The following is an 18764-nucleotide window of genomic DNA, read 5'->3' as shown; positions in this document are numbered from 1 at the left end:
AGTGTGGGAGCTATGGACACAGACACCTGGGGGACAGCGTGGGAGCTATGGACACAGACACCTGGGGGACACATTGTGGGAGCTAGGGACACAGACACCTGGGGGACACAGCATAGGAGCTAGGGACAAGACACCTGGGGGACAGCGTGGGAGCTAGGGACACAGACACCTGGGGGACAGAGTGGGAGCTATGGACACAAACACCTAGGGGACACAGACACCTGGGGGACAGCGTGGGAGCTATGGACACAGACACCTGGGGGACACAGTGTGGGAACTATAGACACAGACACTTGGGGGACACAGTGTAGGAGCTATGGACACAGACACCTGGGGGACAACGTGGAAATTAGACACACAGACACCTGGGGGACACAGTGTGGGAGCTATGGACAGACACCTGGGGGACAGCGTGGGAGCCAGCGTGGGAGCTATGGACACAGACACCTGGGGGACACAGTGTGGGAGCTATGGACACAGACACCTGGGGGACAGCGTGGGAGCTATGGACACAGACACCTGGGGGACACAGTGTGGGAGCTAGGGACACAGACACCTGGGGGACACAGCATAGGAGCTAGGGACAAGACACCTGGGGGACAGCGTGGGAGCTAGGGACACAGACACCTGGGGGACAGAGTGGGAGCTATGGACACAAACACCTAGGGGACACAGACACCTGGGGGACAGCGTGGGAGCTATGGACACAGACACCTGGGGGACACAGTGTGGGAACTATAGACACAGACACTTGGGGGACACAGTGTAGGAGCTATGGACACAGACACCTGGGGGACAACGTGGAAATTAGACACACAGACACCTGGGGGACACAGTGTGGGAGCTATGGACAGACACCTGGGGGACAGCGTGGGAGCCAGCGTGGGAGCTATGGACACAGACACCTGGGGGACACAGTGTGGGAGCTATGGACACAGACACCTGGGGGACAGCGTGGGAGCTATGGACACAGACACCTGGGGGACACAGTGTGGGAGCTAGGGACACAGACACCTGGGGGACACAGCATAGGAGCTAGGGACAAGACACCTGGGGGACAGCGTGGGAGCTAGGGACACAGACACCTGGGGGACAGAGTGGGAGCTATGGACACAAACACCTAGGGGACACAGACACCTGGGGGACAGCGTGGGAGCTATGGACACAGACACCTGGGGGACACAGTGTGGGAGCTATGGACACAGACACCTGGGGGACAGCGTGGGACCAAGAGGGCCGGGAAGCCCACAGCTGTGCCTGCATGCCCACCTGTCTCTTCTGCTGCAGGTCACCCTGTAGCTGCTTCATATACCAGTCACTGTTCTGTGTCTGCAGCCCTCGGAGGCCCAGAGCCACTGACTGCAGAGCCTTGAGCAGGGTCAGCGCACAGCCCTGCTCTAAAGCCAGGTTGATGTTGGCCAGGGCAGAAGATGCTGAGGGGAGAGCAAAGGTTTAAAACCATCTGACCATAACACAGCAGCCTAGAATCTTCCTTCCCCCAGACAACCTCAGCTCCAGACCACACAAACAGCCCCATCCCAGAGCTGCCGTAGCTCAGATGCTCGAGTGTCGAGAGGCAGAGAACCTGGATTAAGTGGAGGACCTCCAAGCAGACCTGTGCTCAGTCTGCGTCCTGCCACATCCTGGGCCTACTTAGAGGCTTCCAGCAGTGACTGACATGGCACCAAGATGGCCCCGCCAAACCAGACATGCGCAATGCTTAAAAACAACAACAAAAAAAATCTTTCAAATTTGCACTCTGGAGTTCCTACTGAATTCACCCAACTCTCCCTACTGTGATAGCACACACCTCACTAACAGCCTTACAGGTAAAAAAAAGAAAAAGAAAAAAAGACCACCTTTGGGCTGGGGTGTAACTCAGTGGTAAAGTGCTTGCTCCTAGCACCACAAAGAAAAAAGAAATTTGGGTGCTTTCGAACCAGCTACTCTCCTGCCTCTGTCTCTAACTTGGGGCAATACTTACTATTGACTTTGTTTACATTCCCTTGGATTTCAGCTTGTGTGAGCAGCTCCTCGTAAACGTCCCTTTCTCTGTCAGAGTTTTCCGTCTGAAGATGAATAAAAACAGTGGGATGAGCGCAGGGCTCTGAAGTGCGTGTGTGCTTCCTCCCGCCTCGCCAACGTGACAAAACCAGGAGAAGTCAGTATGGAGTTCAAATCTTCTGTAAGTGACAAAGCTATACAACTATACCTAAAAAATGCAAGGCCCAGGTCCACTTGGAACAAACAGAAATGGGTTCCTGCAGAGTGGAGCCAGGAGCCAGGAAGGAAGCCCCAGGAGGAACGCCCTGCTTCCTAAGGTCAGTCGGCTGCCCTGGCATCCTTGCCTGAGAGCAGAGGGCTTCTGTGGGGACCAGGCTGCGAGCCTCTCCCTGGAGGTACAGGCAGAGGCCCAGCCTGACACCTGCCTGTAAGCCTGTTCAGTGCTCACTGTGGAACTTAAATTCCTTGCTCTATAATACAGACATGACTGACTCCGAGGGCTGAATAAACGTGTGCGGACTCTTTGTTCGTTTATTACTGTTGCATACAGGTATGATGGAGGGGTGGCACTCAGAGAACACTCCTGTGGAGTTGGTGCTCTCCTCTCCTCTTTAACACGGGTTCTTGTCATCTCATCGGTCCTTGCTTTTGTTTTGAAACAGAGCCTCACTGTGAACCTGGGACTCACTCTGTAGCCTGGGCTGGGCTCGAACCCACAGACCCACCTGCCTCTGCCTCCCAATGCTGGAATCAATGGCATGAACCATGGACGTTTGGTTTTTGAGACAGAGTTTCATCTGTGGCCTACAATTCCTGACTGGAATCATTCAGCTAATGTCCACATACTTAGGACAACAGTAAAAATACATTTCATCCCAGAGAAGCAAATGGAGAAGGAACATATCAATATCATATCATATTTCAAAAGAAAACTATCCACACTCATTTTAAATAACCACATACAAGTGTGAATCAGAAAAAAAAAGGTTCAATACTAAAGACTATGTACTAAGCAATACCATTTATGGACCTTTACCTTCTAGGAAAGGTAAAATGTATGAGAAAGAAAACAGACTGGGGCCTGGCATGCTGGCTCTTGCCTTTAAGCTCCACACTCAGGAGGCAGAGACAGACAGATTTCTGAGTTCGAGGCCAGCCTGGTCACGGAATGAGCTAAGGACAGCCAGGGCTACACAGAGAAACCCTGCCTCATAAAAAGCAAGCAGGTTCTGGTAGCTGCCTGGAGTTGGGGTGGGGGGCAGACTGAGGGCATGTGGGCAGGCAGGGACTCCTGGCAGGGACAGTTAAACACACACACATCTCTCAAAACTCAACCGTACACTTGAAATGGGCCAACTGCGCACACATTACGTCTCAACAAAATGGATTTTAAAATGCACATTTACCAAACACGGAAGAACACAAGTTAATTAAAAAGATGTTGCGTTTGTACCCTGTTTTTAGCATTTGTCATCTTGTCCTGCTTGGCCTGGAAAAGCACATCCTGGTAGGTGGGAGCCAGGGCTTCCTCAAGGTTGATAAGCATGGCATTGGGGTTTTTTAGAGCCGTGAACGTGTCAGCTGCGACTCTGCGATCGATAGCTTCGTTAATAGCGATGACCGCAGCATGTACTAAAAAACAAACAGAGAAACGAAATCAAGACACAGCGTACTGAGATGACAGGTGGTAATGGGTGCACAGTGTACAGACAAAATGATACTGGGATCAGCCGTCACAGAGATAGTAGACCCTTGCCCAGGGCTGGAGGGACAGACGGTCGCCATCTCCTCCTTTGCACATAGCAGGCAGGCGGTTCACCTAGAATCCATTGGAATTTTCACCATGCTGAATAATCATAACATACCCTGGCCAAGAATATTTGCTATGAAAAATGTTCACCCTGAATTGTAATAAATATCATACTACACTGAAGTGTAGTAAATATCATAAGATCCCAAAGTGCAGGTCCTTTAATAAAAATGTCTTTAATAAAAATCGATAATCTATTTCCAAACGACCAGGGCATAGTGTAGAGCAGGGCCTAGAGCACCCACAGGGAAAAGCCTGCTGGCCAAGCTGCTCACGCAGCGACCCCAGTGCAGCGTGTTTGCCGAGTACGGCCCGTGTCCACCCATAAGGTGCCCGCCCCTCTTACACGCAGCTTCATCCACTGAGAGTTCGTTAGCCAGGATGCCCCCAATCTTGCTGAAGGCAGGCATCTGGATCCCATACTTCTCTAGTTCAATCTTCATGTTGTTGATTTCTTCCTCTGCAGAAAAGAATGAGGACCTGGTCAAGCAAGTTAAGCACCTTTTCATAACTCCAAGAGGTAAAGAGCCTCTGCCTCTAATTAAGGAGTAAGGAAATAATGTGGGAGAACACTTAGCACCTGCGAGACGACATGTCATCAATAAACATCTGCTTGCTACTATTACCAATAGCATCAAACATAACGATAAGGCAAAAAGACCCAGGGGCCATAGTTTTTAAGAACTGCTACTTCCAGGCCTCCCTACAGTGCTCTACAGATGAACAGAGGCTTTAAGGGGAGCTCAGTGACTAAGTCACAATCCACTCTCTCAGTCTCTATTATCCAAATCACTAGCTGCTACTCAAGTTCTTTTCCCAGGCAGAAAGCCAAATGATAAAGGAGGCTTTGACCTTTCCCCTGAGTCTAGTAAATGAGTTTCCTGGAAGGAAAAACATTATAGATAAAATACTACCAATTTCAAACTCCAAGACCCAGAAAATAATGAGCAGTAGAGAGATCTGACCCCTACTTCTGACCAGGTCACCACTGTCCATTCTCTCCCCTGGCCTCCATCTCTTCAAGTCTGACCATAGCAAACACACAAAATGCTACGTCTTGGAATGTGGCTTATCTCACAAGGGCCCCTGTTAGAGGCTCAGTCCTCACTGTGGGGTTCTGAGAGGCACAGAACCCTTTAAGAGGGGGGTCTGAGTGGGAAGTCCCTAGGTCACAGGAAACACCATTCGTGGAAAGGGTTACGGTTATTCTGATAGCACCTGTAATCCTCACAGCTAGCTCTCGGAGAAAGCCGTACCCACCAAGTCTTCTAGTTCTAGCCTTACAATACAGCCTCTGGGGCACGTGCTTCTGCTGGGCGTCTGCTATCAGTCCCTTCCTCACTGTCTGACTCTCCACTCCAGTCTCCAAAGCTGCTCTCCATAAGGTATTTTATCATACTTACAATACACAGGAAATATGGACCAAACAAGCTTAGACTTTGATATAACTAAGCATGTTTCCAAGTCACCTCACTCCCCAGTCTTGCCCCTTAATTCTTCCCCAACAGGTACTAGTTATAAAGCTCTTTAAACAACCCGTACACGGCTAACGTCAGCCCCACATCGTATGTCTTAGATGTCACTATTCTCAAATAGTTGACACGCACACAAAACTACATATAAAAACCCTAAATCCGCCAGCCAGCCGCACATGCGAGAGCAGAGTGCACTCCCAGGTGCATGCTCGTCCCACCACACTAAAAGGGCTGATCGTCCATGCTCCTCCCACCTTTCCCGCGGGAGCATTTCCTAGAGCCCTTCTCCTTCAAGACAGGTACTGTTGAACTTTCCAAACGATCATCAAATGAGTCATGCATTTTCCACAAGCCTCTGAAACTCCTTACCTGTGAAATCAACCTTTCCATACAGGTCTTGAATCTGAGGAGCCAGGCCCAGTTTGAACAGGTACAAACTAGAAGACACCAACGTGCAAAGAGTGAGGCCTCGTGCCACAGCAGCTGCAGCTCGGGTGGAGGGCTGAGACTGGGAAGAGGAGCTCTGAGGAGCGAGGGCCCCCTCGCAGACTTTTGTGTCACAGTGAGAGGCACAATGGGATGAAAGAGCTCCTTAGATTGGAATTTCAAGTCGGAATTATGGCCCAAAGCTGATGTTAATATAATATCATGTTATGTATATTAGCATGACGTTCACACCAGTGAGGCCTTCGCACTATAAGTTTTAGGTAATAAGACATTTTAAACAAGCCTCACGAAAATGACTCAGCCAGCGACTCTTGCTTCAGTGAAAATTCCTGTTACTGACACAGAAGCTCCACGCAGGTTAATTAAGACTTTAAAATAAAGTACAAGCTATTTCACTAATCTTTGTTCTTTAGAGAATAAAAAGACTCTAGACTCTAAGCTCCAGGAGGGGAAAGACAAATCTCACCAACCCATCCTGCAGAGAGAACTGTCTGTAAGTCTCTGTTGCTGGGTTGGCCCTGGAGCTCAAGCAGATCAGAATCAATGAATTAGAAGAGCTCAGTCGACCTTACAGACAGCGACTCAGCAAGACACAGAAACAAACAAGGATCCCGAATGACTCTTGTAAACTATGTCATGAACCTCACCTGCACACCCTTGTGTGCACGCAAAATAAAATAATCTTCAAATAAATTTTAAAGTACCACAGGGTCAGCCACAATTTTGCAGCTAATCTATAAAGCCCGGTGTCTTCCAAAATAACTATGCCTGTAGATATTCTAGATAATCTCAGTTAATTCTTACCAGGTTTTAGCAACAAATGAACTCACACTAACTTAAACTCAATTTTCACACCATGAAGGGTTTTTATTTTTCTTAATGTAAGGTGGGGTATTATGGGCCTATTTAACACCAAAATCAGTGGGGTTTTATTTCAGTTTGCTTTCTGGTGGTGGTGAGGTCTCACAGGCCAGTCCTAGCTGGCTTGGAACTCACTATGTAGCCGAGGATGACCTAGAACATTGATCCTTCTAACTCCAGGCTAGCATCAGTTCGCAGAAGTGTAAAGATCTTCAGGAAAAGTTAGGGAAGCACAAACACCCCAGAAAATGGAATGTCAGGCACAAAACAACCGAGTGCCACCAGTTAGGGCCCAGGAGTTAGAGCTCTGCATGGCCAGGTGTGGGTAAGACGCCCAGCGCTCCCTGAAAGTCAGGGCGGGGTCCTGTGTTACTGCTGGTACAGAGGAAGAGGGTGGCCACACAGCCGTGAGGTGGGAGTCTCCTGAGAGCTGCCACTGAGGCCCTCAGTAGTTAACAGCCTCTTCCTACATACTATCGAGGGCTGCCAATTTACCTTTCAGGAAAACACCAGGAAAGAAACCTTGAATCCCAAGCCAGAACACTCTGCTCTGTATGTGCTCTCTAAGCACAGACTGCATGTGCGCGAGCAGGGAGAACAATGGCCAACTTCCTCCCTTTGTCCCCAGATCCCATCTTTAGGAAGGCACAGGAACTCCTCATCTGTATTTCAAAGAATTGAGGGCTTGGGACCCAGGCTATATCAGAGGCTACAGAGGGAGCAGAGAGGAATTCTGCCAGCTTGGGCTTCGTGCTTGCCAAGTTCAGACAGCCATTGTAGACATGGCCTTCACAAGGTTATCACCACAGACAGACCTCAGCAAGCCAAGCCAATCACAATGCTGAGAATTAATCAGGATTTGGCTCAGACATAACCATTTGAATTTGTTATGCTTTTAACACAGAGATGTTCTAGTCACCTGCAGTTGCTGTTCTGCATTCTTACAATGATGCTGGTGATACCAAGGTGCTAGCCCAAGTGCCATAGAAGTCCTGAGACGGCAGTTCAGTGGCAGAAGGTATGCTTAGCATGGTGTGAGGTCCTGGACTTGAGATAAGAGGCTTCTTACAGGTCCATGCTATCTGTTTCACTCATAATATTAACATTGAGTACACACACACACACACACACACACACACACACACGAGGCTACATAGCAAGGGGAATCCCAGCAAACGAATCTCACCCTCATGTCCCACTTCCTCCCCAACCTTCCTCAGTCTTAGAGCCGTGAGGGAGTCTGATAATACATTATACCACCATTCCCAACTACCAAGTGTCTGTCTTCCTCTCCCCCACCCTCTCTTCAGACACAGCACTGTCTCCTGCTAATTCAGTACTCTGATGGTTCTAAGAAGTGGGAACGTGAAATTAAGTCATTTTCCATGAAATGATACTTTACCTCCTATCATATTTGTGTTGGTATAAAAATTACTTAATGAATGAACAAAAAACAATGGAAGGTCCTAGACGGCTGACTGGATAAAGGACACCACGCCCTGATTAAGATGCAAAGTTCAGAGAGGTGCCAGAAAAAAAAGAAAGATTATACCATGTTTCTGCAACAATAATATATTATGGGAATAAACAAATCCTTTCTCTCTGCTGCCTAGAAAAACACAGGTGTTTCGGTAAGGATAATAGCCTTCTATTCCATTAGAAAATCCTGAAATTGATGTAAAACCCCTTTCATTCTTACAACAAAGACAAAAAAACCAAACAGTGGACTGAGTAGTTATCCTTAGGTGACTTATTTTGCTAAGAAGGCCTGGTTACCTGAGGGCATGGATACAGTAGATACATCTTGGCATATTCTTCCGGTCATAGATATCTGTGGTTTCTGGGTAAAAAATCTAGGAAGAAATCAAAGAAGTAGACTAAATGGTTTGGTTAGAAGAATCTGGAAAAGAATAAAGACCTTTACTCAGACCAGGCCTCAGAAAAGATCTTCCTGAACACAGCAGTACGCAGGACAGAGCCCAGAGCTCTCTGCAAGGCTGAGAAGGAATCCCGGAAAACAACAGAAAACAAGGTAGCAAAGAAGGGTGAAATCAGACGACTGCTATTGCGTTCAAAGCCAGACAAGTGGGGACTTGGCGAGTGGGACAAGGATGGACCCTAGCTTTGGAGCGAAGGTTAAAAGCAGAGCTTAGAGAGCGCACAGGAGGCAGGACCAGGCTCTGCTGACTCCTGGGGAGAAGGAGGCTGGAGAAACAGGCCACAAGGTTGCTGGGATGGTGGGTGGGTAAGAGGCATTTCAGATGAATGGAGAATGCTTGGAGAGGGCCTGGATGAAGGCCTGGGCTGTTCTCTAGTGCCACCACAAAACAAAATAAGACAAAACAAACAAAAAGACCCCTAGCAACGGCAAACATAAACACGCTCAAAATACCACTCAAAGGACGCTAAACTGTCATCACTCATAGATGACAACACTGTAGGAAAGGCAGGAAGTCACAGGCACACAGTATAGTAGTTCATACTAGCATGCATTTACATTACAGAAAACGGTGCACAGAAAGGCCAGGTAACCATAGCAACTTGGTGCAGTGCATTTCCTGACATTTGTGGGACTGAAATCTCAACGTCCCCTTGACAGAGCACTCGGAAGCCTGTACTGAGGAAGTGGCCGGCCTCTCACAGACTGCGCTCCGCATTTGAGTCAGCTCAACAGACACGGGTGTAATGAAGAGCTATCTCAGCACTGTACAGACACGGGCATAATGAAGAAAGAGCTATCTCAGTACTGCGCTGAGCACCAGGCACCGAGCACTGGGACTCCATCACTCGCTAGACACCCACAGCTCGCTGTCTTATTCTTATTCTTTTTTTTTTTTTAAGATTCATTTATTTCATATATGTGGGTACCCTGTAGCTGTCTTCAGACACACCAGAAGAGGGCATCAGATCTCATTTCAGATGGTTGTGAGCCACCATGTGGTTGCTGGGATTTGAACTCAGGACCTTCGGAAGAGCAGTCAGTGCTCTTAACCACTGAGCTGTCACTCCAGCCCCTTGTATCCTTATTCTTTTTCAGTTACCAAAAAACCTGGGCTCCACAGGGAAGTCTAAGAGAATAAAACTACCACCTAATCCCACCACAGCAATGAAAAGTATTTCCTTACCAAGGAAAAAGAACAAATATAAAAGAAACATTCTTTTCCTGAATCAAACTGACAAGAACTCTTATCATTAAGAAGGAGCAGGTGGCTCTTAGTGACGGGGAGATCTCTAAGGTCTGCCCTGCGCAGGACAGCAGACAGCATGGACTTCCACAACCTGTCCCTAAGCCTCTGAATAAAGTGTTTCGACAACAACAACAACAAAAAAAAAAAAAGAAGAAGAAGAAGAAGAAGAAGAAGAAGGAGCAGGTGAAAATTAGCCAGCACGGGCCTCTGTGCCTATAAAGCCAGTGACCTGGAAGCTGAGGCAGGAGCATTTTGAGTTCCAAGCCGGCCTGGAGTACAGTTTGAGCTTGAGCTACTATCTCAAAAACAACAGAGATGAGTAAAGTAAGGGAAGGATGAATGGAGGGAGGGACAGAGGAAGGACAGGCGGACCGCTGAGTGCTTTGTAGAATAATTCTGCAGGTTAAACGAGCGCGATCAGGCCTAAACCGGCAGTAGCGCAGCACCAGTGGTTACCTTAGGCAATCCGATCTCATCCATGGCATTCAGCCACTGAATCACGTTATCCGTGTGTCTGAAGTGCAGGCCGGTAGCCTGCAAGAGAGCACAGGGCATCGCACTGTTGGCAGGTGCCGTGTAAATGCACTTGTGAACCGCTACCCACGCCTCCCTTAAGCATCATTACACTTTCACCTCAGCACCAGGAAGCTACACTCTGCCCTCCTCTCACTTAGCAACTGCCCGGAGAGCCTCCCTCAGCGATGCGCTTTACGGCTTGGTCTCTGGAGTCACAGTATCTGAAACCTGGGCGTGGACATCTACTGTGCCCGTGGGCAAGTCATTCAGCCTTGCACTCTGAGGCACTTGTCTATCTTGATGAAACGGTGCACACACAAACCACGTGGGCTAGTGTGGGGCTGGGGCAGAAACAGCCCATCAGTCGGGGTTTTCATAATGTACCCAGAAATAATCTCCTGCAAATGCCCATCTGCCTGTTTTTAAATCAGTACTGGGTATCAAACCCAGGACCCACACATGCGAGTCAAAAGCTGCACCCTCTGAGCTACAGCCCCAACCCCTACGTCTATTAGTTTGGGGCAAGATTGATTTACAAAGAGATAAAGGAATATACATGATTTTTTGGTTTTTTGGGGTTTTTTTGTTTGTTTGTTTGTTTGTTTGTTTGTTTTTTTGTGAGACAGGGTATGTAGTCCTGGCTGTCCTGGAACTCTACTCTTTGTAGACCAGGCTGGCCTCAAACTCAGAGCTCCGCCTGCCTCTGCTACCTGAGTGCTGGAATCGAAGGCTTGTGTCACCATGTCCATCTACAAAGGGATATATCTAGATATGTATCTAGATATAGATAGATATAGATATACATTTTTAAAGAAACCACTGCTGAAAATTATTTTTAAAAATTTAATATAAGGTTGCATATGATGGCATATACCTGTGTCACTCAGGAAGCAAAAGCAGAATTGTCACAAATTCCAGGCCAGCCAGGGTTACAAAGTGAGACAAGAAAACCTCTCCTCTGCATTAATGGGCAGCTGTGCTATCCACAGAACAGCTCCAGTGCCGGGGGCAGTGGTGGTGCATGCTTGTGACCCCAGCACTCAGGAGACAGAGGCAGGCAGCCCTCTGTGAGCTCCGGGCCAACATAGTAAGTTCTGGGTTAGCCAGGGATAAAACAAGTGAGACCCTGCTGCAGGAAAGGGGAAGGCGGGGAACAGCTCTAAAGATGTCGTTATCATAATTGTTTACTTAAAATTCAAAATATTAAGTCTTTCATTTGTAAGAAGTTTCTAGTCAGGCATGGTGGTTTTTACCTTAAATTCCAACATTCAGGAAACAGAGGCCTGAAGATATCTGAGTATGAGGCCAGTCCTGTCTACAGAGCAAGTTCCAGGACAGCCAGGGCTACACAGAGAAACACTGTGGTGGCGGTGGGGGCTTGGGGGGGAGGAGTTGCTTCTGTTTAAGATTTCATGGTTTGGATCTAGAATGTCCTCTAAGATTCCTAAGGGGTTTTGTTTTGTTTGTCCCCAGCTAATAGTACAAAGAGGTGACTGTAATGTGATGAGGGTCCTAACATCACCAATGACTGATGCACTGATTGAGTTCATAGCTGATTGACCAGATGGGTGGGGGTGGGGCCACTTGTTCAGTCTGTTTCCCCGACTCCCCTTCCTTCTCAGCCACCATGAGGTGGGTCTTGTGAGCTTTGCTCCCTGCTACAGCCAAGAAAGACCAGAGCGAACTGACCCCAGACCCCGGAAACTGCGGGCCACAGTAATCCTTCTTCTGCTGCCCTTCACACTAAGTCAGGGGCATGGGGAGCTCTAGAGACGGGAAATCTGGTCCTCAGCCCCACAGCCATCCTCCTCAGGGATGGCCACAGGACTCAGTCTACTCGCTCACTTAAGCTTCTTGAAATTAAGTCTCTTTCCCATTTTATCTTGACCTCCTCCAGCATTGCAGGGGGGATTTTCCCAAAGCCATCACAGGTACCCTGCAGTGCCTAGTTCTCTGTGACAATGGTAATTCCCCCAGTCACTTCCTCTACTTTCTAAGAATGAAGAAATAAATCATCCAGGGCTGAGAAATTCTAGAAATTCTGTCAGAAGCATGCCACCAGAACCACTGACACCATTTCCCAAAGCATTCGCTCTGTGATGCTCCATCACCCTGGGCTTCTCAAGGGCGGGGCTCTCTGCTGCTCCATCACCCAGGGGTTCTCAAGGGCGGAGCTTTGTTTAAAACAAGCACATACTTTGCATGGATTTTTCCACAGATGCCGCACAGAACATGCGTGCTAACCCTCTCCCGCTCACAGAACTATTCTAAGCACCAAGCAAAGGACTCACCTTGTATCTGGTCTGCTCACGATCATAGATTTTCTTCAGGGACACCACTTTGGGAGAGAAGAAGTTCCCTAGTTTGGCAAGGTAGACGCCATTCCTAAGGCCCTCCTCCAGCTCTGTGGTGGGCGGCAGGTCCTCCCCCAGGCAGGCTTCCATCCACCTGCACGAGACAAGATGACGGTCATTGAGCCTTTGTGGATTTTCATTTCTGTCCTCCTGAACCAGACGTAAGGACAGTCTTGGACACATTCGGCACTGCTGGGCGGGCTTCCCGGCTGTAGCTGGGACCTTAAGCTGAGGACGGAAGCCACCTTCCCCACCAGTGTGGGGCTGCTCCGTGAACCTCAAATTCTGCCTCCACGTCCTTGCTATCTCATGTCTTCTCTCAGCAAGGCTGGGGAAATCCACCTGCAACTGAAGCCACGTCCCAACCACTTACTAGCTGTCACTGATGGCTTTTTCAGGGCGGTGGCCTTCTAGGCTCAGGCACTAAGGCTGCTTTTGACTGTCCATCAGCTAAAATACTGAAGGAGGAAACTCCCAAGGAAAAAGTAAATAGCAAGCCTTCTCTTAAAGAACAAGTTCTCTTTCCCTCTTTTGCCATTTATTTTTTTGGAATTGTTTTCAAGGGGCTTCTTGGCGACAGGAAAGACGAGGCTATGTGAAGGGAAATGGAAGCTTTTCCTGGAAACTGAACTCAAGAGCTCAGGGACAGGGAGTGAAAGTCAAACACAAATTTCTTTCTTTCTTTTTTTAAAGATTCATTTGTTTTATTTATATATATGAGTACACTGAAGCTGTCAAACACACCAGAAGAGGGCACCGGATCCCATTACAGATGGTTGTGAGCCACCATGTGGTTGCTGGGAATTGAACTCAGGACCTCTGGAAGAGCAGTCAGTGCTCTTAACCGCTGAGCCATCTCTCCAGCCCCGCAAACACAAATTTCTAACAGAAATGCAGATAACTAAAATTGTTCATAGCAATGATTTTTAACCTCTTTTCATTTTTTTTGTTTGTTTTTGTTTTGTTTTTTTTGAGACAGGGTTTTCTCTGTGTAGCCCTGGCTGTTCTGGAACTCACTCTATAGACCAGGCTGGCCTTCCAAGTGCTAGGATTAAAGGCGTGTGCCGCCACGCCTGGCTCCTCTTTTCATTTTTTTAACACTTAAAATAAATACACATGTCTGTAAATGTGTGCATGTGTACAAGTGTGTGCATGTGCGTGCTTACCTGTGTGTGCATGCGTGAGTGTGCATGTGTGTGCGTGCGCGCGCGCGCGCGTGTGTGTGTGTGTGTGTGTGTGTGTGTGAGCAGCACATGCCATGGCGCATAAGTAGATGGCAGGAGACAACTTGCTGGAGTCTGTTCCCGCCTTCCATGGTGTGTCCCCACCACCACCCTGGCTTGAACTCAGATCATCACGGGTGATAACAAGCCCTTTAACCACTTTCGCCAGAGTCTCTTGCATCTCCAAGAGAAGCTACAGAGAGCACATTCCAAATGTTCATATATTTAAATTCTTTCCTTGACTTTATGAACCTGGAGTAAGAACTCATAGCTTAAAATTATTCCCTCAAGTTATGATGGCTAGCATTATCCTCATACTCTTCTCCATACTGGGAAGAAATCCAAACATCAGATGCTGCTTGATCTGCTGAACCAAAGTCAGAAATGTGTGAAAAACCAAGTGAAAAGGGTCACAGTAAGTAAAAATAAGCTTTATAAAGTGTGGCAGCACAAGAATTTTTATTTGTTGTTTTGGTTGGAGGTTTTTGTTTTGTTAGAGTCCAGGGTCCTGCTAGCTTCAATTCTTGAGCTCAAGCAATCCTCCTGCCTCAGCCACCAGAGTACTCAAGACTGTAGGAACCCATTGTGACTGCACCCATAGATGTTTACATTAAGAGCCAAAGTGGGTGGGGGTGTGGCTCGGTGGGGGTGTGGCTCGGTGGGGGTGTGGCTCGGTGGGGGTGTGGCTCGGTGGGGGTGTGGCTCGGTGGGGGTGTGGCTCGGTGGGGTGTGGCTCGGTGGGGTGTGGCTCGGTGGGGTGTGGCTCGGTGGGGTGTGGCTCGGTGGTACAACAGTTTCCTAGCAGGCTCCAGGTCCTCAGTTCAGGGCCCAGTACCTCCTCAACACTAAAAGACAAAGGTGTCCAGCAGCTGCTGACCTGGGCTGAACTCCTAACACCCACAGGCAGCTTACAACCATGTGTAACTCCAGTCCCAGAGGATCCAAAACCTACTTTCTGACCTCCACGGACACTAGGCACATGTGTACATATAGTGATGTACATATATACATACATGCAGGCAAGTACTCATACACACAAAAAATAAATAAAACAACTCTCCTTTTTACCCCTCAAATACTATAGACCAGTCAGCCAGTTTTATTTTCAAATTGAATCTCTTTTAGCACACCAGTGCTGTCTGACACACAGTAGGTCATGAAGTGAAGGCTGGATGGACACCTGGAGGGACCAGAGGACCTCTGCTTGACTCCCAAACACAATGGCAACAACCTTTCTTCTGATTTTCCTTCCAACCATCATAATAAAGAATCAAGTTTTCCAGAAGAATTATAATGGTAACTAAATTAGTCACCAATCTACCAAGGCTATAAAATTCAAACTAAGTCTTCACTGGAGCCTAAGAACCATACGGAAACAGCAGGTGCTGGGACAGGGAAGAGCTGGTGACAAAGGACATGCCACATTATTTTCTTTCTAAAACTTTACTGCTAAAAAGAAAATGGATGGCCAGTCGGGTTGGCACCCGCTTCTGATCCCTAACTTGGGAAGCAGAAGCAGGTAAATCTCTGTGAGTTCAAGGTCAGCCTGGTCTACATACTGAGTTCCAGGATAGCCAAGGCTATGTAGAGAGACCCTGTCTCAGAAGCCAGTGTGGGGAGAGGAGGGTGAATAAGGTCATTCTGACAGACAGCTGCTGGCAACCCCAGCTCTCAGGGGACGTCTAACTTGGGTTCTCATTAACAGGAACAAGTCTCACAACAACAGCTTAAGTCAAAAGCAGCACACAATAGACAAAGAAAAATATCTATCCTTTGCCCGATAAGATGTCAATCCACAGGGCAGACTGTGGATAATAACACAGTGGACTCATTTGCCCAAGTCAGAGAGACAGTGCCCTTAGGTGATGAGATCTTCCTCCTCTTTGAAGTTACTAGACCAAATTGAAAAATAAAAGACGGGACTGACTTATGTGATCTCCTACAACCTTTTGTCTCTGCCCTCCATGGTCCAATGGCTATAAAACAGCCCTGATTAATGCCTACACTTACAAGTTTCCTGCAGTAAGGTAGGATACTAGACACAGCACCCAAAAACCTGAGCGAGAAAAGCCAACTGTGATTTCGTGACTGGATAGCAGAGGCAGAAACCAGGATAGAAAGAGGAAAATGCAGGCACTGCTTCCAACTATTGTATGGACCACACCCACCACATATCTGCTCACCTTCGAGTCAGCTATTCCTCAAGGGTTTGTTTCTGAGAATAAAATAAATCAGATCTAGGAAAAGTAGGGTTCTGTGCATCTTAGTTTGCTTTTTATTGCTGTGATAAAATGTGACCAAAAGCAACTTGGGGAGGAAGGGTTTATTTTACCACTACTGAGAGAAGTCAGGGCAAGAACTCAGACCAGGGACCTAGAAGCAGGAAGTGGGGCAGAGGCCAGCTAAGAGTGCTGCTAACTGCCTGGCTCCTTATGGCTTGCCCGATCAGTTTTCTTACAGCACCTAGGACCACCAGCCCAAGGGTTACACCACCCAGAGTGAGCTGGGCCCCCTCACACCAATCTTCAACGAAGAAAATGTACCACAGGCTTGCCCACAGACTAATCTGGTGGGGCATTTTCTCAGTTCAGGTTCTTTCTTACAAAAGGACTATAACTTGTGTCAAGTTGACATAAAACCAGCCAGCATACTATATTACTCCAATTTTGAATGTTAATTTTAAGTACAGTGCCTTGATATTATGACTGACTGGTTGATTGACTGACCAACAGAATTGATTGATTGATGATTAATTGATTGATTGACTGACTGACCAACAGAATCAGACTGGCCTCAAACACAGGATCTCCCTGCCTCTGCCTCCAATGCACTGCAACCGCAAGTGTACAACACCAGACTTTGCCATGCTATTCTAAGTTTTATGTTCAACCTCTGGACTCTAATTCTAAAAACATCATACCCCCTTATCAGTCTTCTACAGCTCACATGAAATCCCTTCTTCTGCTGTCACGTCAGAGTCTTAGAGTCTGAGAGACACCAGTGAGTGTGTGTTAGCACAGATCCCTTGGATTTTGTTCTTTGGGGTGTTTGGTTTTGAACACAGAATAAACATTAAAGAATATCATTCAACACTTTTCAAAACTGTATGACTGTTCTCCATGCTGTTATGGAGTTTCTCAGGACTTTTAAGTTAAACAAGGAGTCCACCAAGGGGTTGGTCACTTTTATTAGCATTCATGTTTACAAATGGATAAACATTTCTAACCATTAATAATTCTGCAAGAATATCTCTGTGCACAGTGTTAGAACTGATTCTGAGGAGAGAGCCTTATAAGATAGAACACAGACTCAGAATATGCCAAGCCCAGGGTTTAATCCCCAGCAAAACCAAAAAGATGTTTTAAACATTGAAACAGGAAATAGTTTTTAATATTTTGTGGTTGTTCATGATGATGATGTTTTCATCTTTTGAAACAAGGTTCATTTAGGCAGTCCTGGAACTCTCTGAGACCAGGCTGGGCTCAAACTCACAGAGATCCACCTGCCTCTGCCTCTGCCTCTGCCTCTGCTTCTCAAGTGCTAGGATTAAAGGCATGTGCTACCACTGCCCACTTTCGGTTGTTTTATGTGTATGAGTTTTACCTGCTTGTACATACGGGTGCCATGTGTGTGCTAGGTACCACAGAGGTTAAGAAGAAGGCCTGGCATAGATTCTCCGGAACTGGGGTTGCAGATGGTTGTTGGCTGCCGGGTTGGTGCTGGGAACTGAACCAGGGCTCTTTGCAAGAGTAGCAACTGCTCTTAACCACTGAGCCATTTCTCCAGCCCTCACACATGTAAACATTTGATTGTCCAAGAGGCTGCTCCGAGGTTGTACCTTATTTGCACAATCCCTCATTTACAAACTATGAATGACTTATCCGAGGTCACTGCTGCTGAGTGGCAGAGATAACCCAGCTCTTAGCTTGGAACTCTTCCCACAGGGCACCACTGTTGCTGATACCATGCACCAGGACGCCTGCCACCAGACCTGGGCACCGCAGGGTGTCTAAACAGAGGGAAGGGTCACAAACCCCATGCAGGGGGAAAAGGCTGGGAACACTCCATGGCCTGTTCCTTAACTGCTTTAGACAGTTCAGCCCAACAGCAGAACCACCAATAATTCTCAACTCAGACGCGAAACTCTCTTATAATATACAGCAGTTAGGGTTGGCAAGAGGGCAGAGTGGGTGAAGGCGCTTTGCCACCAAACCTGATAACCTCTGATCCTCAGGACTCGGTGAAGAACCACTCTTAAAAGCTGCCCTCTGGCAGGGCGGTGGTGGCGCACGCCTTTAGTCCCAGCACTTGGGAGGCAGAGGCAGGCGGATTTCTGAGTTCGAGGCCAGTCTGGTCTATAGAGTGAGTTCCAGGACAGCCAGGACTATACAGAGAAACCCTGTCTCGAAAAACCCCCCCAAAAAAAGCTACCCTCTTACCTACACACACGCGCACACGCACCTTTTCCCTAAATAAACACATGAATAAATACATGTAATACTCCTTTTAATTTAGGCATTATTAATTTAATTATAAATGCATTTAAGATACATTTAAAAGTTAGTATCTGTGCCTCAGCAGTTGAGTGCATAGCCTGCTTATGGACCTATGTTCAATTCCCAGCACTGTAAAATACAGATAAGTAAATGGGGAATAAATAAGTGGTAAAAAAAAAATTAATCATGCATAAAAGATAAATTCATCAGCCAATGAAAAATTTTCTCCCCAACCCAATGATGCCTCAACCAATGTTCCCAAAACAGCTCAGGCGAAGCATCAGCAGGAGGCTACGCCAATGCCACAGCAGAGATCAAAGACATTGGAGGGAAGCATCTCCTCTCTGGACACTGGTAGCCAGAAGGCTTGCAACACCAGCACCAGCTTTC

General features: G+C 47.5%; 1 protein-coding gene across 1 annotated transcript in view; it reads right to left on the bottom strand.

Moving 5' to 3' along the window:
• Iqgap1 (IQ motif containing GTPase activating protein 1) overlaps positions 1-18764 on the bottom strand; it is a 92302-nt gene that overhangs the window by 46723 nt on the left and 26815 nt on the right. The window contains exons 3-10 of the mRNA XM_052159817.1: positions 12593-12749; positions 10242-10319; positions 8374-8450; positions 5659-5726; positions 4161-4274; positions 3458-3636; positions 1985-2069; positions 1270-1433 (exon numbers count right to left, since the gene is read on the bottom strand). Coding sequence (XP_052015777.1) covers positions 1270-1433; positions 1985-2069; positions 3458-3636; positions 4161-4274; positions 5659-5726; positions 8374-8450; positions 10242-10319; positions 12593-12749 — 922 coding nt within the window. The remainder of the gene's footprint in view (positions 1-1269; positions 1434-1984; positions 2070-3457; positions 3637-4160; positions 4275-5658; positions 5727-8373; positions 8451-10241; positions 10320-12592; positions 12750-18764) is intronic.

This window comes from Apodemus sylvaticus, chromosome 1, assembly GCF_947179515.1.
Source record: "Apodemus sylvaticus chromosome 1, mApoSyl1.1, whole genome shotgun sequence".
In the NCBI taxonomy this organism is placed as follows: Eukaryota; Metazoa; Chordata; class Mammalia; order Rodentia; family Muridae; genus Apodemus; species Apodemus sylvaticus.
Note: the sequence above shows the minus strand (reverse complement) of the source record. Positions and strands in the feature narration are given on the sequence as shown.